This window comes from Triturus cristatus, chromosome 2_2 (genome assembly GCF_964204655.1).
Source record: "Triturus cristatus chromosome 2_2, aTriCri1.1, whole genome shotgun sequence".
Classification (NCBI taxonomy): Eukaryota; Metazoa; Chordata; class Amphibia; order Caudata; family Salamandridae; genus Triturus; species Triturus cristatus.
The window spans coordinates 1171057467-1171080087 of record NC_140582.1 but is presented as its reverse complement, the minus strand read 5'-3'; the positions used below and the strand labels follow the sequence as shown (position 1 = coordinate 1171080087).

Below are 22621 nucleotides of genomic sequence, written 5' to 3'. Positions count from 1 at the left end.
CGCCGCCCATGTGTGACATCATGGTGGCCGGGTCCCCGGTGAGTGCTCTCATTGACACGGGGGCGTCGGTGAACGTCATGGACAGCTGCCAGTATGAGAGGTTGTCGCCACGCCCACCCCTGAGACCCTCCAAAGCCCAAATTTTCACGTACGACAGTGACCGGCCACTGTCTCTGCGAGGGGTGATCGACGTCGAAGTCGTCAGCGAAGGCCGGAAGTTGGCCACGACATTCCACGTGGCGGAAGGCAAGAGGGGCACCCTGCTGAGCTGCCACACCGCCGAAGATCTGGCGCTGGTATTCTTCGCAAATCAGGTGCACGAGCTACATGCAAGGGAGATACTGAAGGACTTTCCGATGCTGTTTCAAGGTCTAGGGTGCCTACGCGGAAAGCAGTTCAGACTACACGTGGACCCGACGGTCCGGCCCATGGCGCTGCGTCACCGGAGAATACCATTCCTCCTGCGACCACAGGTAGAAGAGGAGTTGCAAAAATTGGAAGACTTGGGGGTGATTGAGAAGGTATCGGGTCCGACCCCGTGGGTGTCCCCCCTGGTCGTGGCGCCCAAACCCAAGCAACCAGGCGCCATCCGACTCTGTGTGGACATGCGCCTCCCGAACAAGGCGGTCAAGCGCGAAAGACACCTCACGCCCACCATGGACGATATTGTGGCCGACCTCAACGGCGCACAGTGGTTCACGAAATTGGACCTCAACGCGGGGTACCACCAGCTTGAGCTCCACCCCGACAGCCGCAACATTACCACCTTCTCCACCCACGTTGGCCTGCGGAGGTATAAGCGGCTGAGCTTCGGAATTTCGTCAGCGGCCGAAGTTTTCCAAAACGCCATTCGGGAGACTCTCTCAGGTCTCCAGGGAGTCATCAACCTGAGTGACGACATTCTAGTGTTCTCACGAACTCTGGAAGAACACCATCGACATCTGCGCGACACGCTGCAGCGGCTGGCGGATAGTGGACTCACCCTTCATGAGGCCAAGTGCTCCTTCTACCAGGAGTCGGTCGAATTCTTCGGCTACATCTTCTCGAGGGAAGGCCTGAGAGTGGATCCGAAGAAGGCGGCAGCGATCCGCGCTGCCCCGAGGCCCACATCTGCCACCGAGGTCAGGAGCTTCCTGGGGATGGCAACCTACTGCGGGCGGTTCATTCCCAATCTGGCGTCCCTGTCGGAGCCGCTCCGGCTTCTCACGAAGAGTGGGCATCCGTGGACCTGGACGGCCAAGGAAGATATGGCGTTCCAAGCGGTCAAGGACGCGCTGATCGATGACAAGGTGATGGCGTACTTCAGGCCCCACCGGCGGACAGAGGTGGTGGTGGACGCGAGCCCCGTGGGGCTGGGCGCAGTCCTGATGCAGGAGACGGAGGCGAAGGAATGGGTCCCGACCGCGTATGCCAGCAGGGCTCTGACGGCTACGGAGATGAGGTACGCGCAGATCGAGCGCGAGGCGCTGGCCATCAAGTGGGCCTGCCAGCATTTCCATCTCTACCTGTATGGGCACGACTTTCGGGTGGTCACCGACCACAAGCCCCTGGTTCCGCTCTTCGCTGGCACTGCGAGGCTAGGGCCCCCGAGGATCGAGAGATGGGCGGTCCAGTTACAAGCGTACCGATTTGAGGTCGTGTTCCGACCAGGAGCCAGCAACCCGGCGGACTTCCTGTCCCGCCACCCGGAGCCGGCGCGCCCCGATCAGGCGGAGGAGGCGGAGACGGAGGAGTTCGTCCGCCTAGTGTCGCAAGCCGCGTGCCCGGTGGCACTCACGTTGGAAGACATTGGCAAAGCCACGGAACTGGACGACTGCCTCGTGAAGGTGAAGCGCACGCTGGCGACCCACCACTGGCGGAACTTCCTGGATGGAGTGCAGGCCCTCACCGAAGAGGAGAAAGTGTATCGACAGCAGGTGTGGAACGCGCGGAGTGAGCTCAGCGAGGGGCCGCACGGGGTGGTCCTGCGAGGAGCAACTCTCGTCATTCCGATGAGTCTCCAAGGAGAGGTGGTCAGGTTGGCACATCAAGGGCACCAAGGCATCTCCAAGACCAAGGCAAGGCTGCGGAGCAAGGTGTGGTTCCCGCGGATGGACGCGCTGGTTGAGGAAGCCATCCGCAGCTGTCACTCGTGCAACATCACGGGGGGGGAACCGACGCCTCACCCAGTGATCACGGAGGAACCCTGTCTGGAACCCTGGTCCAAACTGAGTATAGACTTTGGTTCGTTCCCGGATGGGCGACACACCTTAGTGGTGGTGGACTCACACTCCAAGTTCCCGGTGGTGGAAGTAGTGTCATCGACGGCGTTCAGCCAGGTGCGAGCGGCGCTAGATCGCATATTTGCCATGATGGGCCTGCCAGAGGAAGTCCGATCGGACAACGGGCCCCCGTTCCAAGGGCGGGAGTTCCAGGAATACCTTGCGGCTCGAGGGGTCAGACACAGGAAAATTACCCCGCAGTGGCCCCAGGCGAATGGGGAAGTGGAGCGTTTCATGCGCACGATGAACCGGGCGCTGAGAATTGGAGTCGAGCAAGGAGAAGACGCAGATCAGTGCCTCTCGCAGTTCCTAAGTGCCTACCGGCGGACCCCCCACTGTACAACCAGGTGTGCGCCAGCGCACCTTCTGTTCAAGAAGGCCCCCAGGGACAATATCCCGGCGAGTCATGCGTGGCTGCCCACGCCGCTAGACCAAGAGGAGGCGCAAGGAAGAAGGAGGACCTCCAACAAGAAAGCCAGTCTGAAGAGGAGAGCCCGGGGGAGGAGTCTCCAGGTGGGAGACAGGGTCATCCTGAAAGACCGGTACCCGAATTGGAAGTATCGTACCCCATTCGAACCGGAGGTGTGGGAAGTGACTGGAGTGCGCGGCACCATGGTGTCAGCCAGGAGAGGGACGCGGACGGTAACGCGAAATGCATCTTGGTTCAAACGAATAACATCTGGCGTCCCCGAGACTGACCAGGAGGAGGAAGAGTTTGAGGCCCCGGAGGGGGGCGGCTCACCAGGATTGCCGGCAAGCCCGTCACAGAATGCACCCCCACTGCCCGGGGCGAACGAGAGAGAAGGCGGGGCCCCCGCCGCGGCCGAGGCGCCCAATGGCCGAGGAGATGTTCCACGGAGTCGGCCGTATGGACTTCGGCCAAACCCGGCCCCTAGTAAGAGACTGAGAGACTTTGCGTGGTGTGCGCAGGAACTGGACTGTCCAGCGAGAAATGATCTCTGTATCTGAAAGATTGGAGGGATGTGGTAACGGAGCCACCCGGCCCGTTCCAACACGACGTTCACGCATCCACGCACCCGGAGGGCGGGCACGCCCGACGGTATAAATAAAGGGGCGCGAGACCGCTCGTGGTCTTCGGCCCACACAGCAACCCCGGCTGGCGTGTCCTTATTTCACTACCTGCCCCTAGGCCTCCCATATCCCCACGTGTCCCCAAAGAACACTACAACACGCACACGCGCGCACGCACCCGCACGCACGGCCCGTACTCACTCCGTATTTATTTATGGGACTCAAAAGGTAGCAAGATTCGTTGCTTTTTCTTGTATACCCAAATTCAAGGCTCAGTGCAGCGACGCCTATGGCCCCAGCGGTCTAAGTGCATTAAACAAAATATGGGAACTGTGATGCTGTGGACCATGGGGGCGGGGTGAGTGAGCGTGGGGGCGGGGTCAAAGGCGTGGGTAAGCAAACAAAATATTCTGTGACTTATTTCCTCAGTTTCACCTCCAGGTAACGACATATAAAATAACGCATCCCTTAAATGATAATTAAATACAAGTTATGCTCATCAGTGGAAATGCACTATTGTACATTATAAAACCTCACTGCACCAGAGGGCCACAGAACTGAATCCTGGTTGGTGCAGTGGAGAATAGTGACTTGTGTATGTGTACTGCTACAAGGTCCCAGTCTGGGACTCAGAGTACTGTGAACATGTCAGTCATTATTTTAAACTTGTAAAACACACATAAGAAAGATAGGCTGCTACAAAATGTGCAAAAAAGGATTAAAATAAAAAAAGTGCTTCCAAAATACAGATTTTAGTAATACTCAGTCTGTACACAGTGTATTTTTTTTATAACGGTCTTTTAAAATCACACATTTCACAGCTTAGCTGTTACCTTCCTTACAATACTTCTCAAAAAGAATAAAGGTGTGCCAGCCGGAAGCTATAAGTTATCCCATCAGTTAAAGCCAGCACGCCTTACATTTGCAGTTTGACCAGTTGTGCACTTGTTTACATTTCTTTCAGAGTAGCAGGCACCCTGGCAAGAAGGCTTGTTTAGCTGTCTGCCTCTCCCTGGCTTCACACAATAGGAGACTCCTGACTTACACTTAAGATTGAAGCATTTCAATGGTCGGAATTAACTGTCCTGGTACGGTTGTCTTTTCACACAAAGTAGGGGAAATGTTTTTCTAAAATTAAAAAAGTTTTGCCCCTCAGATCCCCCCCACTTCGACCATGACACAGGACAGAAAAGGCACGCATCACCTTGCAGAGAACTGAGCATTATTAAATACAATTATCGCTTTAGTGCGCGGCTCACGATGACGTGTCTCCAAGCAGTCTCTGCGCGTCACTGACGCGCGCCTGTGTGCACGTGGCATCGCAGAGGAAGTTTCTTTTGAGGTAATGATTGCATGCCTGTTGTACCTTGCTTTATCCTAGAAGCCCAGAGGTCTTCCCCAGTGACAGCTGGTGATATAGGATAGAACTCAGAAAGGCAGGGCAACTTCTACATTAATTTGGTATGAGGTTTGAGGGTCACTGGGCCTCAATTAGGCCTCAACTCTATCTAGTTCACAATGGATGCTGTGGCGTGATGTTTATAATGTGTTATATGCCTCGCCTCACACTACATTTATTTTTGTATGATACTGGTCTCGGAGGGCTCGCCAAAGGAAGCCTTTTGTTGCAAATACCTGCAATCTGTATTGTATTTATTCACAAAGATCTTCTGTTTTAAATGTAACTAGTTTTCTCTAACTCAGGTGACATTAGGTCAGAAGGGGCAAATCAATATTCGTGTGGTGGGATAGTGCCGAGGTGAAAGGGTTATGTGACTTTTAGAATGTATTAACATTATTTGTTAATGCAAACATCATACCATGCTGACTTTGCAGTTTTTCATGTCTGTACTTTCTTATGCAACATGACTGTACATAAACCCCTGGACTTGAGGTCTCGGGAGGACCTTTCCTGAGCCTCTACGGACGCAGCCCGATTTCTTACTGATTTTGCCTCACATTTGAGACTGTTTTTCATGATTTTGTACCTTAATATATTTTCTGGACTGAGAGCCTTTATAGCAACTGCCTTTATGATCACGGCTGCATCTGAAGTTTATTGATTTGGAATATGATTACTAAACCTTCATGGTTTTTCTAGATTTTTGATCGCAAACTCCCTTTTGAATACGTCCTTTATTATGGATAGCATTTTGAGATGATGTTTTGATACTGTCTCTTGGGACATATTAACTCATAACTTTAAGGTTAACGCCGTCTCTGATCCACTCAATGTCTGGGCGCGCTGATAACATTTAGATTCCAAGAGTGGCCCTGCATGCCCACAAAAGCACAGTTTTTGTACTAGAAGGGACCCCTCCCACCACAAAACCCATACTTCCCACAACACAGACTCCCTTGCACTATGGAGGAAGGGTGTCTGCATCGGTGCACGGCACCCAAAAGTGCGTCGGCGCAGGTAGAACAGCACCACTGCTTAGTGGATAGGACGCTGTTCTGCTCTTTCCTGGCCTTGCACGGCAGCAGCTTTACTTGCTGCTCTGCGTAGCATGACTTCTATATAAGTCTCGGACTAACTCCGTAACTCAGCACCTGCGCTTAAACTCATCTATAGCACATGCACTAATTTGGTAACTGAGTTATTGCATGCACCCTGGACATCGTAACTCAGAACCATGGAGCTGTATCCACTGCTCTGTGCCTCCGAGCTGTGCAATCTGCAGCTCCAGTTCTAACATCTTGGCCCAGATTTACTAAGAAGTAACAAAACACAGCATGGCAAGTAAAGTTGCTGCACTTCATTGCAAGAAATGGAGTGAGTAGAGCCAGTGCTTAATTTGAGCCGGTGGTTTCCAGTGCTCAGCACTGGCACTTAAGCAACACTGGCGCTTGAGCACCAGTTAAGGATACATTCATTTTTGGTAGGCACAGGAACATTAATTGGTTTGCCGACGCCGAGACTCGAACCATCTTCTCCAACTCCGAAGTCAGCAGCTCTGGCCAAAACACCACATTCTCTCCCCACTTGAAGGGTTTCATGGTTCTTCTTTAGGCAGCGCTAACATGAGAAATGGGCTGGTGGAAACTGACTCCTGACGAGAGCACTGGAACTTTTTTTTTTATTACAAATTAACCACTGAGTAGAACAGTACCATTTCTACTAAGATGTGATGATGTTTGATTCTCTCCAGGCGCTGGCACGCTTTTGGCTGTCATGCACCAATGCACATACCTTTGCACCATAGTTCAAGGGTGTATGCGTTCTGTAAGGAATAGTTTTTGTGCTAAAAATGGACCCTACCAGCACAAAAACTATCTTTTAACACTTTCCCTGCTTTGTATGTGTGTTGCAAAATGCAGCACAGGTGGAAAGTAGGACAAGCCTTGGCATAGCCAATAGGTCTCTCTTTTGGGACCTTTTAAGTATTGAGTTATGCTGCACAATATCCTTGGATCAACCGTTGCATAGCTAAACACTTATAAGGTCCCAAAGGTGAGACCTATTGGCTATGCCAATGCTTGTTAACCACTGCTACCAATAGGGATTTGTGGGTAAACGTACAGTACTTCCCAGAAGAGTTAACGGAAGATTTAATTTTCTACAGGCAAAATGTCAGCACTCAAAAACACTGGTTTCATACACAGTAATTAATCAGAGACGTCAACGGTGCAATTAACACATGTTTATAAACAAAAACCTCGAGAAAGTCTAGAGGGCACTGAAAACCCTTGAAATAGCGTATATGAGCAGTCAAGTGTAGCTGTAGGTACTTTGAGTAAACAAGTCAATGAACACACTCAGCTGACAAGAGGTGGGATAATGTTGTGTAACACTACTAACAATCGTTATAAAGCAAATTTTCTTTAAGACTGGTTGTTCAAATTAAATAGTGAATTGCACAGTAACTTTGCACATGAAATAATTATCAGAAAATCTAATTGGTTGTTACGGAGCTCAACAGGGTGCCTCCATACTGGTTTCATGTATCAGTTTAAGAAATAAGATCTTGGGGGAGGAGCCTAGCGCTTGACCAAGATGGCCGCGTGAGCTTAGAGCTCCCGAGACCCTCGCGCCCTCCGTCGACTATCCTGTCTCTAATCCTGATGGTATGCATGGCACCGTGTAGCTGAGTTGTCAGGGAGGCGATTGATGCTACCCGCGGTCGGATCGCCCATCGGGAACCGGACTTATGACTGGCGAAAGATTGCGGCCTAACTCCCGGAGATGCCAGGGGCTAGAGTTGGCAGGATGCCCGACTCCTAGTTGATCAACAACGGCCTGGTGAGGTGTGAACTGTCGGACGGAGGCCCTCGCTCTTTCACTTTCGATTTCGTTCCCTTTGTCTGCCCGGACACTGTAGAGCTCTGGGTGGCTTTATAACCCCAAGGACGCTCGGCGGGCTACTCTGGCAGCACAAGGCGGACTTGCTCACTCCTTATTCCTCTCTCCGAGAGGGAACGGTCTTCACTGCATTGGACTGCCGGGAGTCCATTATGTCGGGCAAAGCAGAAGGGGATCGGCTGAAGACTAAGTCCACCAGGCGGGGAACGTATTCCCAAGTCAACAGTATGGACCGCTACGCCCTCCTGAAAACATCGCCGAGTGGACCGAGCCAGGCGCCGGATGCCCAGAAGGAGGACTCGCCTGGGACACCGGAGCTATCCCTGCAGGATGTCATGGGCGCGCTTGATGGGATGCAGACCTCGATGGGGAGGCAATTCGAGGCCCTGGCGCATAAGGTGGATGCCATCCTGGTGGATGTCAATTTGATCCGCTCGGACCTGGGCAAGACAAACGAACGCGTCAAGAACCTGGACCACAAGACCACGGGCCTCACTAATGATGTCGCGGATTTGCAGAACGAGGTCCGGAAGCTGAGGGCCGAGAGTGACCTCGCCGCCCGCCGGCTGGAGGACTTCGAGAGCCGGTCCAGGCGCAACAACGTGCGCGTCATCGGGGTCCCGGAGTCCTCGGATGAGGCTTCGACGGACCTGCTTGTGGAAGATTTGGTCCTCAATCATCTGAAGCCTAAGGGCCTTGGAAAGTTTTTTGCGGTGGAAAGGACCCATAGGGTGCCGGGCGGGCGGCCCAAGGCGGGTGCCCCGCCGCGGCCGATTGTCGCCCGGCTCTTTCATTTTCGAGATCGGGACGCTATCCTGCAAGCTTCGAGGGTGGCGGGCCCAGTCCCCTTCCAGAATGCGTCGGTGAATTTTTATCCGGACTTCACCCAGCAGGTGCAGAGACAGAGACAGAGCTTCCTGGGGGTGAAGCGGAGACTTCGGGAACTGGACCTGAAGTATGCCATGCTTTTCCCCGCCAGACTACGGGTGGTGCATGAAGACCGGACATTCTTTTTTGACTCTCCTGTTATGGCCGACGAATGGCTGGACGCTTTGCCCCGGCGACGGATCGGGGACGACACAGCCGAGCATGGAGACAGTGGCCGGGATGGACAGGGCTGATATCTCAAAGCCGGCCTGACTTGATTTAACCATTCTTGAAGATTTGAACAGAGTGCAGTAACTGTGGAGGGTTGCGGGAGGACGAGGGGTGCTCTTTTCCTCCCTTGGGGTACTTTCTGTAGATTTTTGTTTTTGTAGGGCGACAGGCACACTGCAAGTTGGGGGGGCTTTTTAAGCTGCAGCAGGGGTGCAGGGTGGGGGGAGTTTTGGGGATTTTGAGTTTGTTGTTGGGGGGTTTATTTCTGCAAGGCTTGATGATTATCCTCAGGGCTGTTCCATGGTGGCGCCTCGGGTGTGGGGTGGGCCTCTTTCCGTTTGAGGATGGGGGGTAGAGGCTTAAGTGTTATAAGCTGGAATGTTAATGGTTTGGGGGATCGCATCAAGAGGGGGATTGTTTTGCAATTTTTGAAACGCTCAATGCCAGACGTTGTCCTGCTGCAGGAGACGCATCTCATAGGCAATACGTGCTATGCCCTGAATAGGAAGGGGTATAAATTCATTGCACACTCGGGATTCTCTTCTGGGTCCAGGGGTGTGGGCATCCTCGTTAGAGCATCGTTGCCTTTTGAGGTGGACTCCACCATTGTTGACGATAGGGGGAGGTTTGTGGCGGTGGCGGGGCGGTGGGAAGGAAGGACTTTGGTTTTGGTTTCGGTTTATGTCCCGCCGGCCCTGCAGGCCTCCACATTTGCTGAACTGGGCAGGGCTTTGCTGACTCTCCCGGGGGGAATGCTGGTAGTGGGAGGGGATTTCAACGCTGTGGGTTCCGGACTGTTGGATAGATACCCGCCCAGGGACACAGGGGGGGCTCAGAAATGGCTTCCAGACTTCCTGGATACGTTTGGTCTGATCGACTGCTGGAGGCTCCGGCACCCCACACAGAGTCAATACACGTTTCACTCCGGGGCGCATGGTAGCCTTTCCAGGATTGACTACCTGCTCACTCTGGCAGCACATGCCTCGTTGATATCCGAGGCGAGGCACATGGCACGCGGTATCTCTGATCACTCGCCAGTGTGGATCCGGCTGGATCTAGGTCGGGAGGGAGGAGGGAGGGTGGCCCCCATCAACCCATGGTATTTCCGAGACCCCAAGATGCGCAGCGCCCTGGTAAAGAAGGTAGATAATTACTTTAAGGACAATCTGGGAACCGTGGACTCGGCGGTGTCGCTGTGGGAAGCTTTTAAGACCGTGCTTCGGGGGGAAGCCCTCTCCCTGGTGGTGGCTGCCAAGAATCGGAGGGATGGCGAGGTGCGGCAAGTGGAAGAGGAGATTGCGGCCCTTGAAGGGGATATGGAGGATGAGGTTACAGAGTCCTCATTGCATGAGCTTTGCCTGAAGCAGGCGGAGTATAGGGACCTGGTGACGAACGCCGCTAAGACCCTCAGCAGGGAACAACAGGGCCGCCTGTATGACGTTGGGGATAAGGCAGGGAAACTCCTGGCGTGGTTGGACAGGAAAGAGCGGGTCAATAGAGTGGTGCCAGAGTTGATTGGAGAGGGGGGAGAGGCGATTGTGGAACCTGAGGGGATTGTGAAGTGTTTCGCGGAGTATTTTCATGGGGTTTATTCCTCTGTGTCGGACAGGCCGCCCGAGGACTCGTCTGATCTCCTCCGTGATATCGAGTTGCCCTGCCTCTCTGACATAGATAGGGACGATTTGGATGGTGACATCACGGTTGACGAGGTGGCGGGGGCGATTCGCGCGTTGAACTCGGGTAAGGCCTCTGGACCGAATGGACTGCCGATCGACCTGTACAAACTGTTCCCGGATAGGGTCGCCCCTCACCTGCGCGCCATGTTTTTGGAGGCGCGGGGGGATGGGATCCTTCCGTTGGACCAGCGGCTGGCGTCGATCGTGGTCATACATAAAGAGGGTAAACCCCGAGATAGATGCGCCTCCTATCGGCCCATTTCACTCCTCAACGCTGAGCCGAAAATTCTGGCCAAACTCCTGGCTACCCGTTTGATTAGGGTACTTGGCGATTTGGTCCACCCGGATCAATCTGGCTTTATCCCGCACCGAAACACAGCATTGAACCTTAGGCGTCTTCATGGCGTCATCGCCAGGGCGGGCACGCTGCGTGAACCGGCTGTTGTGGCATCTCTTGATGCCACGATGGCCTTTGACACGGTGGAGTGGGCATATTTATGGGCCGTGCTGGCCAAGTTTGGTTTCGGTCGCGGTTTTGTGAGTTGGGTTCGGTTGCTGTACGAGGGGCCACTAGCGAATGTTGTGGTGAATGGTCGGTCATCTACTCCGTTTCAGCTTGGTAGGGGTACCCGGCAGGGCTGCCCCCTGTCGCCTCTGTTGTTCGCCCTCGCCCTTGAACCGTTGGCTGCGTGGATACGTTGGCACCCGGATATACGGGGCCTTCGGTGGTCGTCTGATCACGAGGACCGTATTTCGCTTTATGCCGATGATATCCTACTGTATCTTGCCTCACCTAAGAAGTCACTTATAGTGGTCTGTGACGTACTCGCATCGTTCGGTAGGAACTCGGGACTTGTGATTAATTGGGGCAAATCGTACTTGTACGTTCTTAGTGGCGAGGTCCCACCGATCCCTAGAACATGTTCGATACAGGTTGCCCAGCAGGGTTTTGTGTATTTGGGGATTTTTATATCCATGGATCCTGCTGTGCGCTATGAGAGGAATCTGCTCCCCCCCTTGGCACGCTTGAGGCGAGATGTGGAAGGTTGGCGGAGGCTGCCGCTCTCCCTTGTTGGGCGTGCGGCCCTGTTCAAAATGATGTCTCTTCCCCGCTTCCTCTACGCCCTCCAGAACACCTTGGACTGGGTACCGGCCAAATACTTTCGGGAGGTCGAAGGCCTCCAAAGGACGTTGCTGTGGGATGGGCGGCCGCGAATAGCTATTTCAAAGTTGACGCTCCCATGGTACGATGGGGGCATTGCGCTCCCAGACATCCGACGGTACTATTGGGCCACGCAGCTGAGCGCGATCAACCATGGGTTTTATGGCCCTGCCCTCAGCCCTGGGTATGCCATGGATAGGTGGCTGCTGCGCGGCGGCAACTACTACAGGGCGTTGTATTCGCGGTCCTTAGACTCGTCCCTCACGGGGCCCACAGGTGTGGCGATGCGCGTATGGAAGATGGCGACTGACTCGTTGGGCTGGAAGGATAGGCTAACCCTCGCTACCCCATTGTTTGAATCGGAAAGATTGGGAAGACTCTGGCATACGAAGGGCTTTGATAAGTGGGATCTGATAGGTATATCCAAGGTGGGAGATGTGCTGCATAAGGGGAGGGTGAAGTCCTTCGAGGAGTTGCAGACGGAGTTTGAGCTAGGGCCCTCAGAGTATTTCAGGTATATCCAGCTGCGTCACGCCCTCCGATCAGTCCTCGTGGAGGGTGAGAAGGTGCCGGAGTCCTCTCCCCTTGAGGACCGAGTCCTTGATGGTCATATGCCCGAGAGCACGATCTCGCTCATATATAAGAAGTTGATAAACGTTCGGGCAGACTTGCTATTGTGGCTGAGAGAACAGTGGACCAGGGATGGCCTTGAGTTGGATAATGAGGACTGGCAGTCAGCGGTTTCTTCGCCTAAGGAGGTTGCGATCCAGTCGCGTCTGAGGCTGGTGCAGCTTAAAATACTGCACCGGGTGTATGTGACGGGGCCAAGGCTGGTCCGCATGGGATTCTCGGAGGACGGCCTGTGCAGAAGGGGATGTGGTATGGTGGGTACTTTCCTGCACATCATTTGGGAATGTGGTGTCATTGTGGAGTTCTGGAGGAGAGTCCATGCAGTTATGGGGGAGGTGACGGGCATTGTGGTACAGCCGGAGGCGCGGTGCTGCCTCCTGAACATCTGGGGGCCCACTGACCTCGATGAGGCGCAGACCCAATGGGTGACTCTGGGTAACATGGTAGCTAAAAGGGATATCGCGCGACTATGGGGCTCCTCGGGACCCCCTACATTGACTGCGTGGCAGGAGAACATGGATTGGAGCATGTTTAGGGAGAAGACGGTCTACTGTTCTAGAGGTCGCCCCCGGAAGTGGCATGCCATCTGGGGGCGGTGGAACCAATACAGGGGGGGAATATGTCATGCCCCGGACCTGGAACCTCCCGAGGAACAGCTTTCCCCCTGACCTACTTTCCAGCACAGTTTGGTTTTAGTAACTGTTCTGGGCCTCTGCTGTTCCCCTTCTTCCTCCGTACACAGTCTTGTACTTAGTAGACGAGTGGGGTCCGGCCTCCCCTGGGGGCCTCCGCCATGGGCTTTCAATGTCCTTGCCTTGCTGGGGTTTGTTGTTAGTTTTTCTGTGTTTACTTAAAATTGGACCTTTGCATTACTCTTTGAACTGCATTGGGGACACATCACTGTATCTAACTTGCAATGCTGCCGAACCTCCGGGCTGTCGGCTGAATAGCTGTGTCCTGAATTTTGAAATAAAGGTTTTCAAAAAAAAAAAAAAAAAAAAAAAAAAAGAAATAAGATCTTCTTAACAAGGGTTCGGACATGAGCACAAAAGACTGCAAATCTTGTCAAGAGCCCTACATTGGACGCATATTTCACAGGAGATCTTCATTTTAGTTTGAATAGGCTTTAGGTTGAACAATAAATTGTGTGCGCTTCTCTCCATCCAAAAACAGCAAATGTTCCCTTACAAGTAACAGTATACCACATATGCTTGAAATGCATTAATAAAAGACACCAGACTGATTCGGTAAAGTTACTAAGCATGTGCACCATTTTTGTTTGTATAAAGTTCAACAAGAAACATGTATACATAACTACTCCTAAAAACAATTGTGATGATGGCTGACGAACATCGCTCCTGGTTTCCTCGTGTGCATGCGAGCTGCAACACCATCCCCCAGCCAAAGTTTAAAGTAAGCACAGCAAAGCTAGAATGCATCAGTATGTACGATAAATTCGAACAAAGCTCTTTATAGACGACGGCACAATAACACAACTGTTGCGATTCTTTCCATTTGCAAAAGTACAACAAGCAGTCTCTGCATGGTAAAAGGGACCTGACACACACAGCGTTTCCCTTGCGGGAGCGAGCAGGGGCACCATCTGTTTGCAAGACAATTACAAACAAATGTCGCCAAAGCTCGCTCCCGCAAGGGAAACGCTAAACGTGCAAGCGTTGCAATATAAAGTAATGCAAAACATGCACGGATTTGCCCAAAAAGCTGATCGATTCCAAAAGGCGTTGCAAAGGCGAGACCTAAAAAACGAGAAGAAATTAAAACATTTCTCCTTATGATGCCTGCCCTGGGGATGTGAAGGATTTTGGTGCAAATTCCTGTCTTCTATTATTTTAGATAGGGATTTGCGTCAAAACCCATGGGTGGTTGCATTGGAACACCCATGCACCATCTATGGAATGCCCCCTTGACAGACATTAACGCAAAGCAGTGCATTGCACAACACTGCATTACTTTGGGAAACTACCCAGCGCAAATCCTGCTATCATAACACTTTGCGTCTGGTTAGTGTGACAAAAGTAATGCAAACCCGGCGCACAGCTAGTTAGTAAACCTGGGCCTTGGGTAGTCTATGCACTGTGGCACACACAATTTCTTCGAAAGACACCTCAAATGAAGATGGCGCAACCATCAACCGCAGCTCACAAAAGTGAAGCTTCCAACCTTCTTGCAGAGACTTGTCCTCACCTTGTCTGAAGCAATTCCTCCTCTCTTTGGACACAGGCCTGGCATCATGTCCAGCGCCTCTCTTCTGTAGGGAATTGATCCAAACTCCCTGAAGCAAACCACCACTAAACCTTTTCTGAATCTGCTGCTATTGCGCTTGAAAAAACTAGGTGTTAAAGGTATGGCACTCTCCCTGCTATCTTCCTTTCTGATGGAAAGAAGACAAGCACTTACCCTTGATCACTTTAAATCGGCCCCCTATGTTCTGCCATGAGGAGTTCCACAGGGCTCGTCGTTAAGCTCATCTCTTTTTAATACCTTCTTTTTATTTAAAAAAAGAAGTCAAATCTCTTCTCATGTCGAAATTTACTTAAACATTGATGCAGACTCTTAGAATAACCAGCTGGAACATTAGACTTTATTCCGAAACACTATGTTACCCTTATATATTGTCTCCTTTGCTAACTACTTCTCTTGTAATGCGCTCTGATACCCGCAAGGGTCATGTTCGCGCTATATAAAACCTTCAAATAAATAAATAAATACCTATGTGTCTGAACTAGCCCCTTTGATCCAGCAATTCGGCTTTAGTTTAACTTCATACGCGACGACACACAGATTGTGTTAACTGCTTATAAAGATCAAACTCCCTCTGCACTCCGGTTCCAAAACTGCATCCTTGAAATCAATGCTGGATGAGCAAGCACTGTCTGAAGATTAATTCAGATAAAACCGAGATAGTGATTTTTGGTAACCTCCGACCTAAATGGGACGCCTCATGGTGGCCTACTGAGATGGGAGAATTACAAAAAATGGTAGCAAAAGCTAAAAATATAGCGGTTATCATGGATGACAAGCTATCGTACTCACAGCAAACTAACGCTATTGTTTCTGGGTCCTTTTATTTAATTAAAAAACTGAAGAAGGTCCTTCCTTACATTCCTATTGATTCCAGGAGGACTGTTGTGACTGCACTTGTACTATCAAAGCTGGATTACTGGAATGGGTTGTACCGGAATATGCAAAAACAACACCTAAAAAAGTAGCAGATGATACAAAATGCAGCTGCAAGACTCCTACTGAATCTGCCTAAACTCGAGTCAGTTTCTAATGAAACCCGAAAACTCCATTGCCTTCCCGTAGCGAGCCGTGTCAAGTTTAAGACACTATATCTAGCTTATAAAGCCTTGAATAATATGGGACCTACATTCTTAAAAAGCATTTTCAGCTGGTACCACCATGGCAGACAGTTGCGCTCTACAGAGGCTAGGCTCAATACGGTTCCTAGGTTTCGCACTTCCAGTTGCCGAGCCCAAAGCCTTAGCTACGGAACAGCTGAATTATAGAATACGCTCCCAATACATATTAGGTTAGCAAGACCGCTATATTCTTTTAGAAAGAGTCTTAAAACCTGGCTGTTCCAGAATTAGATCACGATCCCCTTGGGCTAACATTTGGCTTCAGCGCCAAGACACCTCCGGGTATTTGCGCGCTCAAATAGTTAAATTAACATAACAAACCAGCAGCTGACCCAAGGAAGCAGGGCAAATACCACCATATCTCCAACTTGCCTTCCTCAGGAAGACTATCAAGAAGGAAGTAATGAGTTGGCACCCAGAACTGGATGAAGAAAATCCTTTTTTTTTCTCTTCATTAATCTGATTTCTGGCCTTCCAGAGGCACCGATTCAATCATGACCTTGATCAGAGCAGATTCATTACTTGCAGCAGTGATGCTGGGGCTAGACAGGGATAGGAGAGGTACCTGTCACAGGCTGATGGCTTGGATCACTGATGCTGGGGCTAGACAGGGATAGGAGAGGTACCTGTCATAGGCTGATGGCTTGGATCACTGATGCTGGGGCTAGACAGGGATAGGAGAGGTACATGTCATAGGCTGATGGCTTGGATCACTGATGCTAGGGCCAGACAGGGATAGGAGAGGTACCTGTCATAGGCTGATGGCTTGGTGCACTGATGCTGGGGCTAGACAGGGATAGGAGAGGTACCTGTCATAGGCTGATGGCTTGGATCACTGATGCTGGGGCTAGACAGGGATAGGAGAGGTACATGTCATAGGCTGATGGCTTGGTGCACTGATGCTGGGGCTAGACAGGGATAGGAGAGGTACCTGTCATAGGCTGATGGCTTGGAGCCCTGATGCTGGGGCCAGACAGGGATAGGAGAGGTACCTGTCACAGGCTGATGGCTTGGAGCCCTGATGCTGGGGCCAGACAGGGATAGGAGAGGTACCGGTCATAGGCTGATGGCTTGGATCACTGATGCTGGGGCTAGACAGGGATAGGAGAGGTACCTGTCATGGGCTGATGGCTTGGAGCACTGATGCTGGGGCCAGACAGGGATGCGTGAGGTACCTGTCATAGGAGGATGGCTTGGAGCACTGATGCTGGGGCTAGACAGGGATAGGAGAGGTACCTGTAATAGGCTGATGGCTTGGATCACTGATGCTGGGGCTAGACAGGGATAGGAGAGGTACTTGTCATAGGCTGATGGCTTGGATCACTGATGCTGGGGCTAGACAGGGATAGGAGAGGTACCTATCATAGGCTGATGGCTTGGATCACTGATGCTGGGGCTAGACAGGGATAGGAGAGGTACCTATCATAGGCTGATGGCTTGGATCACTGATGCTGGGGCCAGACAGGGATGGGAGAGGTACCTGTCATAGGCTGATGGCTTGGATCACTGATGCTGGGGCCAGACAGGGATAGGAGAGGTACCTGTCATAGGAGGATGGCTTGGATCACTGATGCTGTGGTAAGAGGGGAGAGAAGAGGTACCTGTCACAGGCTGATGGCTTGGATCACTGATGCTAGGGCCAGACAGGGATGGGCGAGGTACCTGTCATAGGCTGATGGCTTGGAGCCCTGATGCTGGGGCTAGACAGGGATAGGAGAGGTACCTGTCATAGGCTGATGGCTTGGATCACTGATGCTGGGGCCAGACAGGGATAGGAGAGGTACCTGTCATAGGCTGATGGCTTGGATCACTGATGCTGGGGCTAGACATGGATAGGAGAGGTGCCTGTCATAGGCTGATGGCTTGGATCACTGATGCTAGGGCCAGACAGGGATGGGCGAGGTACCTGTCATAGGCTGATGGCTTGGAGCCCTGATGCTGGGGCTAGACAGGGATAGGAGAGGTACCTGTCATAGGCTGATGGCTTGGATCACTGATGCTGGGGCTAGACAGGGATAGGAGAGGTGCCTGTCATAGGCTGATGGCGTTAATCACTGATGCTGGGGCTAGACAGGGATAGGAGAGGTACCTGTCATAGGCTGATGGCTTGGAGCCCTGATGCTGGGGCTAGACAGGGATAGGAGAGGTACCTGTCATAGGCTGATGGCTTGGAGCCCTGATGCTGGGGCTAGACATGGATAGGAGAGGTGCCTGTCATAGGCTGATGGCTTGGATCACTGATGCTGGGGCTAGACAGGGATGAGCGAGGTACCGGCCATAGACTGATGGCTTGGAGCCCTGATGCTGGGGCCAGACAGGGATAGGAGAGGTACCTGTCATAGGCTGATGGCTTGGAGCCCTGATGCTGGGGCCAGACAGGGATAGGAGAGGTACCTGTCATAGGCTGATGGCTTGGAGCCCTGATGCTGCGGTAAGAGGGGAGAGAAGAGGTGTTTGGGATGAATGGATGTGGCTTAGACCACTGATGCTGAGGAAAGAGGAGAGAGGAAACTTGGGTACCACATTACACTTACAAGCTCCGATGCTGGGCTAATGGGGGGTAGAGGGAAGACCCACTTAATGGCATTGATCATTGATGCTCCAAAAACTAAATTGGACCCGGGCCTTTACTGATGCTGGTCACATGCATGTAGGATTCCCGCCCAAGACTGAAGGTGTGACCTTGGTGCATATCCCAGAGGAAGGCAGCTGCACTCTCACGGTCTGTGCCTAGAAGTGAAATCTTTCTGTGTAAACAGCCGTCCTGAAGAGAGGGGGTGCCCGGGCGAGTCTCGGCAGCAGGGAAGATGCTCCTTGGAGTGACGTTGCGCTTTATAAAAGCTTACATTCATTCATTCATTCATTCATTCAGAGAAGCATCTCAGGGTACATGGTTTAAACCACGCGCAAGCGTTAGCCACGGAGATCAGATGTCTGAACTGCCCGTTCATCCCTGGTACGTTTCAGAACTCTCTGCTTTGGGTCGGTTGCCCTCATTACGAGGGCTTTTCCACAGGGGGGGTCTATTTACGGCCCTAAAGTAGCAATGGGTTGCCCTACATGCTGCAGTCCCCAGGACTAGTTGATCTCGGGAAAAACGATAAAAAAACACAGCCCTCCCAAAGGGCGCGCGCTTCCACCGCGGCAGGGAAAGGGTTCAGATGAAAAGGCAATATTGATAAGCCACCACCCTATGACAAGGCGCACCAGAGAACCAGGGCAGTTATCAGTACAGGAAAGAGAATTACCAACATGTGTGATCCTGGGCGAATCAAAGGATCCCTGCGCCTGTAGCCCCTTATCAGCCAAAACAGCGCACGCGCACACGGGGGCAGCAATCACAGCAAGGAATTCACGCCATTTAAAGAACTGAGCGCCTCTAAAACAGCAGAAACTATTCCAGAACGTTTCCTGTACACCAGGTCTCGTCTCAGGAAGCGTGTGCTGGGACCCGTCGGGGCACGGAGATAGGAGACAGTCACGTGTCAGCAGAGCGGCCTGACACACACAGCATTCTCTGTTTCAACATAAAGTATTTCTCAATCGACACCGAGGAGTGGATACCGGTAAAAAAGCATCGCTTGGAACTCATATATTCCTACAGAAAAAGACGCCTCATCTTGAGCTAACTAACAACGAGACGCTGTGTGACTTTCTATTGGTCAGTGGGACAGGCTGTCTCTGCTGTGGTGGTGGCTCTCTACTCATGCCCCCCTCGGGGTATTATTAGCCGGCTGTCTCTGCTATAGTGGTGGTACTCTACCCATGTCCCACTAGAGAGTGTTATTAGCCGGCTGTCTCTGCTGTGGTGGTGGCGCTCTATCCATGCCCCTCGGGGTATTCTTAGCCGGCTGTCTCTGCTGTAGTGATAGCTCTCTCTACCCATGCCCCATTGGGGTATTCTTGGCCAGCTGTCTCTGCTGTGCTGGGGCACTCTACCTATGGCCCTCTGGAGAGTGTTATAAACCTGCTGCCTCTGCTGTGGTGGTGGCTCTCTACCCATGCCCCCACGGGGTATTATTAGCCGGCTGTCTCTGCGCTGGTGGTTTCACTCTACCCATGTCCCACTAGAGAGTGTTATTAGCCGGCTGTCTCTGCGCTGGTGGTTGCACTCTACCCATGTCCCACTAGAGAGTGTTATTAGCGTGCTGTCTCTGCTTTGGTGCTGGTTGCACTCTACCCATGCCCGTGCAGGTAACAGCGGTGAGGCGAGGGGGGCAAGTAAGGGAGGATTCAGAGGGACGATGCTGGGGGAAATAAAATAAATAAATCATTTTCCCTCTGCATCGTCCCTCGAAATACCCCCGCACTCCGCCCCACCGCACCACCGCTGATACCTTCACAGCCGCGGCTGCCCATGCCCCTCCGGAGCGCGTTATTAGCTGGCGGCCTCTGCAGTGGTGATGGAACTCTACCCATGCCCCTCTGGAGAGTGTTATTAGCCTGCTGTGGTGATGGAACTCTACCCACGTCCCCCCTCGGGCCGGGGTATTCTGTGCCAGCTGTCTCTGCTGTGGTGGTGGCAGCTCTCTACCCATGCTCCCTCGGGGTATTCTTAGCGCGCTGTCTCTGCTGTGGGGGTGTCTCTCTACCCATGCCCCCTCCGGGTATACTCAGCCGGCTGTCTCCGCTTTGGTGGTGTCTCTCTACCTATGCCCCTCTGGGAGTGTTATTAGCCGGCTGTCTCTGCTGTAGTGATAGCTCTCTACCCATGACCCTCGGGGTATTCTTAGCCGGCTGTCTCTGCTGTGGTAGCAGCTCTCTACCCATGCCCCCTTGGGGTATTCTTGGCCAGCTGTCTCTGCTGTGCTTGTGCACTCTACCCATGCCCCCCCCCCCTCGGGCGGGGTATTCTTAGCCTGCTGTCTCTGCTCTGGTGGTTGCTCTCTATCCATGCCCCTCGGGGTAATCTGTGCCGGCTGTCTCTGCTGTTGTGGTGGCATCTCTCTACCCATGCCCCCTGAGGGTATTCTTAGCCGGCTGTCTCTGCTGTGGTAGTGGCGCTCTATCATGCCCTTCGGGGTATTCTTAGCCGGCTGTCTCTGCTGCTGTGGTGGTTGCTCTCTGCCCATGCCCCTCTGGAGAGTGTGGCCGGCTGTCGCTGCTGTGGTGGTTGCACTGTACCCATGCCCCTCTGGAGAGTGTTATTAGCCGGCTGTCTCTGTTGTGGTGGTGTCTCTCTACCCATGCCCCCCCTCGGGCCGGGGTATTCTTAGCCTGCTGTCACTGCTGTGGTGGTGGCAGCTCTCTACCCAGGTCCCCTCGGGGTATTCTTAGCCAGCTGTCTCTGCTGTGGGGGTGGCAGCTCTCTAACTATGCCCCTCTGGGAGTATTATTAGCTGGAGGTCTCTTCTGTGGTGGTGGCTCTCTACCCATGCTCCCTCGGGATATTCTTAGCCTGCTGTCGCTGCTGTGGTGATTGCACTCTACCCATGCCCCTCTGGAGAGTGTTATTAGCCGGCTGTGTCTGCTGTGGTGGTGGCAGCTCTCTACCCAGGCCCCCTCGGGGTATTCTTAGCCAGCTGTCTCTGCTGTGGTGGTGGCAGCTCTCTAACTATGCCCCTCTGGGAGTGTTATTAGCTGGCTGTCTCTGCTGTTGTGGTGTCTCTCTACCTATGCCCCCCTCGGGCCGGGGTATTCTTAGCCAGCTGTCTCTGCTGTGGTGGTGGCAACTCTCTAACTATGCCCCTCTGGGAGTGTTATTAGCTGGCTGTCTCTGCTGTGGTGGTTGCACTCTACCCATGCCCCTCTGGAGAGTGTTATTGGCCGGCTGTCTCTGCTGTGGTGGTGGCAGCTCTCTACCCAGGCCCCCTTTGGGTATTCTTAGCCGGCTGGCTGTCTCTGCTGTGGTGGTGTCTCTCTACCCAGGCCCCCTCGGGGTATCGTATTCTTAGCCGGCTGTCTCTGCTGTGCTGGCACGGACAGCAGCAGCTGTCGCCGGCCCCTCCCTGCCCCCGCCCACCGGTGCCTCTCCCTGCAGCGTCCGCACAGCCCCGGCACCTACCTTGGAAGAGCACCGAGCAGTAAGTGTCGCTGACGTCCGTGTCCGGGGTCTGCACATTGTCCGCGTGGAGGATGAAGACCCTCAGCATGGCTGCGGGTGGTCCTGTGTCCACACTGCCCCCCTGCCACCCTCTGGACTCCCTGGCTGCAGTGCTGTGCCAGCCTCCGCCAGGGATGCTCCGCGGCGCCTGCGGCCAGGAATGCCTACTGCCCCCTCGGACACATGAGCGCGTGCCACATGTCTGCTGGGACCCTGCTCTTAAAGGGCAAGGCACCCCTTTACACACACACACCGGAGCGGGCAGACCCGGGCGCGAGGTCAGGGTCTATTTAGGGAACATTTACAGCTGACATTCTCCTAAGGAGATAAGAGACCCCTCGATTTTCTTTTAAACAATATAATGAAACACCGCACGTGTTGACAAAGGGATTTGTTTCAGTGATGCTTGTGTGTCCGAGAGCGCCCCCCCAAACACGCTTCTTTCACAGGAAATCAACCATACAGTGCATTTTAGTGAGGACTCAGAATAACATAACATAAAATGCAATGTAGAGCCTGTTATTGTCAGCGAGATACATCAAGTATTGGGGTACCGCAGTGCTTTCCCAAAAATAAGAGAAGTGCATTTTAGAAACGCACTTTATGATATCAAGCGCATTTTTATCTCCCTTCATTTTTGTAGGTATTGTATTTTTATATTTCACTTTGCAGGGCTATTATTTCAATAATGTATGGCCTGTAATTTAAGCATTACAACTTAATAATGTGTTGTTGTTTACAAGTGGTAGTATGTGGATTTCATTAAAAGCATTTCTTCTTGTAATGTAAAATAGTATTTTTTACGTCTCTCCTGCCCGGGATCTCAAGCAGTCTGGTTGCAAAATACCTTTTGTGGGCTTCTCAAAAACCTACAGTGGGCTTACACCCTCCCATTGCTTCCGGACGCGCAGCGGACGAGCGCAGCGGGAGCGCCGTCTACGCGCCGAAGGAGCGCCAAAGGAGGGCCCGTCTGTGCCCGTCCGTGTCCCGGACGCGGCCAGCGCCAGCCCCCTTGCAGCTGCCCTCCTACCCT

The 22621-nt window shown here is 52.7% G+C and overlaps 1 protein-coding gene across 5 annotated transcripts in view; it reads right to left on the bottom strand.

The window, feature by feature from the left end:
• DYSF (dysferlin) overlaps positions 1–21750 on the bottom strand; it is a 1012908-nt gene extending 991158 nt beyond the window's left edge. For all 5 annotated transcript variants that reach the window (XM_085642744.1, XM_085642751.1, XM_085642747.1 and 2 more), the window contains exon 1: positions 21550–21750. In XM_085642744.1, the coding sequence (XP_085498870.1) occupies positions 21550–21637 (88 nt within the window). In that variant the 5' untranslated portion in view covers positions 21638–21750. The remainder of the gene's footprint in view (positions 1–21549) is intronic.
• Positions 21751–22621: the final 871 nt, after the last annotated feature.